We start from the raw sequence: 6000 nt of genomic DNA, 5'->3' as shown, positions 1-6000 counted from the left end.
CCCCCCTGCAACACGTCCCCCTGCAACACAGTCCCCTCTGCAACACGTCCCCCCTGCAACACAGTCCCCTCTGCAACACGTCCCCCCTGCAACACAGTCCCCCCTGCAACACGTCCCCCCTGCAACACAGTCCCCTCTGCAACACGTCCCCCCTGCAACGCAGTCCCCCCTGCAACGCAGTCCCCCCTGCAACACGTCCCCCCTGCAACACGTCCCCCCTGCAACACAGTCCCCTCTGCAACACGTCCCCCCTGCAACACAGTCCCCTCTGCAACACGTCCCCCCTGCAACACGTCCCCCCTGCAACACAGTCCCCTCTGCAACACGTCCCCCCTGCAACACGTCCCCCCTGCAACACGTCCCCCCTGCAACACAGTCCCCCCTGCAACACGTCCCCCCTGCAACACAGTCCCCTCTGCAACACGTCCCCCCTGCAACACAGTCCCCCCTGCAACACGTCCCCCCTGCAACACAGTCCCCTCTGCAACACGTCCCCCCTGCAACACGTCCCCTCTGCAACACGTCCCCCCTGCAACGCAGTCCCCCCTGCAACGCAGTCCCCTCTGCAACACGTCCCCCCTGCAACACGTCCCCCCTGCAACACGTCCCCCCTGCAACACAGTCCCCTCTGCAACACGTCCCCCCTGCAACACGTCCCCCCTGCAACACAGTCCCCTCTGCAACACGTCCCCCCTGCAACACGTCCCCCCTGCAACACAGTCCCCCCTGCAACACGTCCCCCCTGCAACACAGTCCCCTCTGCAACACGTCCCCCCTGCAACACAGTCCCCCCTGCAACACGTCCCCCCTGCAACACGTCCCCCCTGCAACACAGTCCCCTCTGCAACACGTCCCCCCTGCAACACGTCCCCTCTGCAACACGTCCCCCCTGCAACGCAGTCCCCCCTGCAACACGTCCCCCCTGCAACACAGTCCCCTCTGCAACACGTCCCCCCTGCAACACAGTCCCCTCTGCAACACGTCCCCCCTGCAACACAGTCCCCTCTGCAACACGTTCCCCCTGCAACACAGTCCCCTCTGCAACACGTCCCCCCTGCAACACAGTCCCCTCTGCAACACGTCCCCCCTGCAACACGTCCCCCCTGCAACACAGTCCCCTCTGCAACACGTCCCCCCTGCAACACAGTCCCCCCTGCAACACGTCCCCCCTGCAACACAGTCCCCTCTGCAACACGTCCCCCCTGCAACACAGTCCCCCCTGCAACACGTCCCCCCTGCAACACGTCCCCCCTGCAACACAGTCCCCCCTGCAACACAGTCCCCTCTGCAACACGTCCCCCCTGCAACACAGTCCCCCCTGCAACGCAGTCCCCCCTGCAACACGTCCCCCCTGCAACACGTCCCCCCTGCAACACAGTCCCCTCTGCAACACGTCCCCCCTGCAACACGTCCCCCCTGCAACACGTCCCCCCTGCAACACAGTCCCCCCTGCAACACGTCCCCCCTGCAACACAGTCCCCTCTGCAACACGTCCCCCCTGCAACGCAGTCCCCCCTGCAACACGTCCCCCCTGCAACGCAGTCTCCCCTGCAACACAGTCCCCCCTGCAACACAGTCCCCCCTGCAACGCAGTCCCCCCTGCAACGCAGTCCAAAAGAAATTCCTGTCCAGAGAAGGAACTCCAGCCAGGAGGACTGTCGGAGGTGGCGGTCTGCATGGGTTAGCAGTTAGCTTAGCCTGCCCCTCCTCCGCGCCCTGCCAGTTTCCTCCCCGGGCACAGCTCCAGGCAGGGGCCATGCTTCCTGGTCCCATCGGACGAAGCAGACCGAGCTCTCCCAGCCGGTCCAACGCCAGCTCCACACGGCGACGCAGACAAAAGTACTGCACAGTCGACGCCAGGCCAGACCACCGCCAGGCCAGGCCAGACCACCGCCAGGCCAGGCCAGGCCACCGCCAGGCCAGGCCACCGCCAGGCCAGGCCACCGCCAGGCCAGGCCACCGCCCGACCGCCTCGGTGTTTCCTCGGGTACAGCTCCGGAAAGGGCCGTAAGCTCTCTCAGCCGATCCAACGCCAGCTCTCCCAGCCATCAAACGGAAAAATAAATAATAATAATAATAATAATAATAATAAATCGACGAACAAAAAAAAAAAACAACACGGAGACACAAACTTAGACGCCGACAAAGACGCTGCATGTTCGGCACTGGGTGAGGCCGCATGGTCGGCTCTGGGTGAGGCCGCATGGTCGGCGCTGGGTGAGGCCGCATGGTCGGCTCTGGGTGAGGCCGCATGGTCGGCACTGGGTGAGGCCGCATGGTCGGCTCTGGGTGAGGCCGCATGGTCGGCGCTGGGTGAGGCCGCATGGTCGGCTCTGGGTGAGGCCGCATGGTCGGCTCTGGGTGAGGCCGCATGGTCGGCTCTGGGTGAGGCCGCATGGTCGGCGCTGGGTGAGGCCGCATGGTCGGCTCTGGGTGAGGCCGCATGGTCGGCACTGGGTGAGGCCGTATGGTCGGCTCTGGGTGAGGCCGCATGGTCGGCGCTGGGTGAGACCGCATGGTCGGCACTGGGTGAGGCCGCATGGTCGGCTCTGGGTGAGGCCGCATGGTCGGCGCTGGGTGAGGCCGCATGGTCGGCGCTGGGTGAGGCCGCATGGTCGGCTCTGGGTGAGGCCGCATGGTCGGCTCTGGGTGAGGCCGCATGGTCGGCACTGGGTGAGGCCGTATGGTCGGCGCTGGGTGAGACCGCATGGTCGGCACTGGGTGAGGCCGCATGGTCGGCTCTGGGTGAGGCCGCATGGTCGGCGCTGGGTGAGGCCGCATGGGGCTCTGGGTGAGGCCGCATGGTCGGCGCTGGGTGAGGCCGCATGGTCGGCTCTGGGTGAGGCCGCATGGTCGGCTCTGGGTGAGGCCGTATGGTCGGCTCTGGGTGAGGCCGCATGGTCGGCGCTGGGTGAGGCCGCATGGTCGGCTCTGGGTGAGGCCGCATGGTCGGCACTGGGTGAGGCCGTATGGTCGGCTCTGGGTGAGGCCGCATGGTCGGCGCTGGGTGAGACCGCATGGTCGGCACTGGGTGAGGCCGCATGGTCGGCTCTGGGTGAGGCCGCATGGTCGGCACTGGGTGAGGCCGCATGGTCGGCGCTGGGTGAGGCCGCATGGTCGGCTCTGGGTGAGGCCGCATGGTCGGCACTGGGTGAGGCCGCATGGTCGGCTCTGGGTGAGGCCGCCGCATGGTCGGCACTGGGTGAGGCCGTATGGTCGGCTCTGGGTGAGGCCGCATGGTCGGCGCTGGGTGAGGCCGCCATCTTCCCACACCGGAAGCAATTTTGCTGTTACAACTTTGAAAAAAGCGTCATAACATCAAACGTGTTGTGTAGGACGCTGAAAGCTGGATATTTGTTCCAGCTTTTGGAAAAGAAAACAAGATTTTTTTTTTCAAAATTTCAAAAGCCAAAAGGGCCCCAAAATGAAGAATCGCCCAAATGCAAAGCTACAGCGTTTGGTTGGCTGTCATCATCATCATCATCATCATCATCATCATCATCATCATCATCATCATCGTCGTCTACAATGCATGGATAGTCCCATGTCAACATAATCCCCCTGCACAGGAAAACAAGTAAATAATGAGAGAGGAAAATAAGAAAATAAGTCAGCGGCTCAAATGTTTTTGTTTATTAGCAATTATCCAAATACATACAAACAAACGGTAAGAAAAGGACAGTTCATCAGCGACTTGGTTGTACTCCGGGTAACCCGTCTCCTGTCAGACACGCCCACACTGTCAGACACGCCCACATCCACACGCCCACTTTTTCCTGTTTTGGTCGTGTGCAATAAGAAAGGAATATATTATTCCAGATAAGTTAAATAAAAAAGAAATATTTTGCACTTTATTTACAACTCATACTTGAAAGAAATAAAAACATTCATTTAACTTACTAGCAACAAACTTCACAGAACAGTAAAAAGCCAACCTGTCAATCACATGACGCCACGATGCGTGGATTGATCGGCCACACGCCGGCATCTTCAGGCTGGCTGGGCTTTTACATCATGCTGCAACCTCCCGCCCCTTGAATCCTAAGCAACCGCCTGTAAGCTAGTAACTGCATATGCATATCACAACTTAGACACGGCCCAGACACGCCTGTGAAGAAGGAAGAAGGCCTGGCCTTGTTGGACAGAAGAAGACTGATGGAGGGTGAAATGTCTTATAACCCCAAAGCTGAGCGGTGACCTGCCTCCATGTCGGCTATGTGAGCGTGCGGTGGCCTTGTTGGTTTGGATCTCTCCCAGTCTTCCCCGACGTAGCAGACACACCGGCTTGAACCAGAGGATTCTGGAAGTTAGTGGATGAAACGCAGTGAACCTGTGGCAAGACACGAGGTCAGAACTCCTTCCAGGCTCCGGGTTCGAGTAAAACTACCGAGGAAGTCCAGTGTCAATCAAACTAGCTATGCACGGCGCATAGCTTGTCCTACGAATTCCACTTTCCTTTATACTAACATGGTGTTTCCTCGTCTCTGCTTGCCATCGCACAACAGCGGGTGTTCACAGAGAGTTCCTGCAGTCTCAGTGTGGCTGAATCACGGAGCAGCGCTCCTCACTTACACCAAAGAAAAGCATCGTATTAAAGAGTGTGTCCAGAGGGAAGGAGGTCAGGCAGGCCGGGCGGGACTGTACATACTACAAAGGTCAAGTGGAGGTCACTGAAAATCCATATTTACACGGCTTCCCATGGAGACATACGAGAGGTAACAGAAGGAAAATATTAACACTGCTGAGTTCTGTTTGCAAAAAAAGTCTCTTTTTTTGTTTTTCTTTTCTTTTTGTACATTTCCACTTAGCACAAGACTGTACAGCATCTTGTCTTGAGAGGCAGGTTCCTGTAGCCAAGCTGGACAGAAGTACATATCATGCTGCACTAATATAGTGCAAAAATATGCCTGAAAAAGGGAGCGAGGGAGAGGCAGGCAAAGAAAGGAGGGTTTCTGAACGTCGTGACACGTTTCTGTCCGTTCTCGGAAAAAAGATGCAGTGTAGAAAAAGAGTTTGAAGTGGGACAAAGAAGGGCGAGTGTCCCGCGGGGCGTCCTCGGGCAGCGCCGGTGCAGAGGGGGGGGTGCAGAGGGGGGGTGCAGCAGCGGTGGTGCAGAGGGGGTGCAGCAGCGGTGGTGCAGAGGGGGGGTGCAGAGGGGGTGCAGAGGGGGGGGGTGCAGAGGGGGGGGTGCAGAGGGGGTGCAGAGGGGGGGGTGCAGAGGGGGGGGTGCAGAGGGGGTGCAGCAGCGGTGGTGCAGAGGGGGTGCAGCAGCGGTGGTGCAGAGGGGGGGTGCAGAGGGGGTGCAGAGGGGGGGGTGCAGAGGGGGGGGGTGCAGCAGAGGGGGTGCAGCGGGGGGGGTGCAGAGGGGGCTCCCACAGGGTTGTGCTTTTACCCTGAGCCGCTTGTGTTTACGTGGCCCTCTCCAACAGCCTCCAGTTGGAAAGACAACTTGACCGGCAGTAGCAAACGGCAGAGAAACAAAGGCAGACTTCAGTAGGAAGATAAAAAACTTTGCAAAGGCTCCAGTGAGACAAAGTATAAAACGTCAACTGAAAGACAAGAAAGGAAAACCCTCGGCTGCTGACAGACGTGGATTCGCTTTTGACTCGGTTTTGCTTCTTGAGGTGGCTCTTCCTGTCAACATGAGTCCACAGTCTTCTCCAGGTACCGAGCCGCTGGGGGAGAGGAGCCTGTCGGCAGCCCGGGGACATCACGCAGACCTCTACCTGTCTGCAGACCTCTACCTGTCTGCAGACCTCTACATGTCTGCAGACCTCTACATGTCTGCATCGCCGTCATACGCCAGGGTCAGGGGCTTCAGTCTGTTGTTCATCTGACGTCTCTGTGGTTTCTTTGGCTTTTTGCTAGAAGCAAGAGAAGATCGAAACATTAGGCAACACACATTCCTCCACCCAGCACCGCTTCACAGGAAGCACCGCACCTCCAGTTACAAGTCAGGATGTTCCCAATCTGTCCTTTCCCCCCTTTTTCTCCTCCCCA

At 59.1% G+C, this 6000-nt stretch overlaps 1 protein-coding gene across 1 annotated transcript in view; it reads right to left on the bottom strand.

The window, feature by feature from the left end:
- Positions 1-5368: 5368 nt before the first annotated feature.
- Positions 5369-6000, bottom strand: part of thsd7aa (thrombospondin, type I, domain containing 7Aa) — a 169823-nt gene continuing 169191 nt past the window's right edge. The window contains exon 28 of the mRNA XM_056298137.1: positions 5369-5864. Coding sequence (XP_056154112.1) covers positions 5777-5864 — 88 coding nt within the window. The 3' untranslated portion in view covers positions 5369-5776. The remainder of the gene's footprint in view (positions 5865-6000) is intronic.

The sequence above is a fragment of the Lampris incognitus genome, chromosome 18 (genome assembly GCF_029633865.1).
Source record: "Lampris incognitus isolate fLamInc1 chromosome 18, fLamInc1.hap2, whole genome shotgun sequence".
NCBI lineage: Eukaryota > Metazoa > Chordata > Actinopteri > Lampriformes > Lampridae > Lampris > Lampris incognitus.
This window is presented reverse-complemented; position numbering and strand designations above follow the sequence as displayed.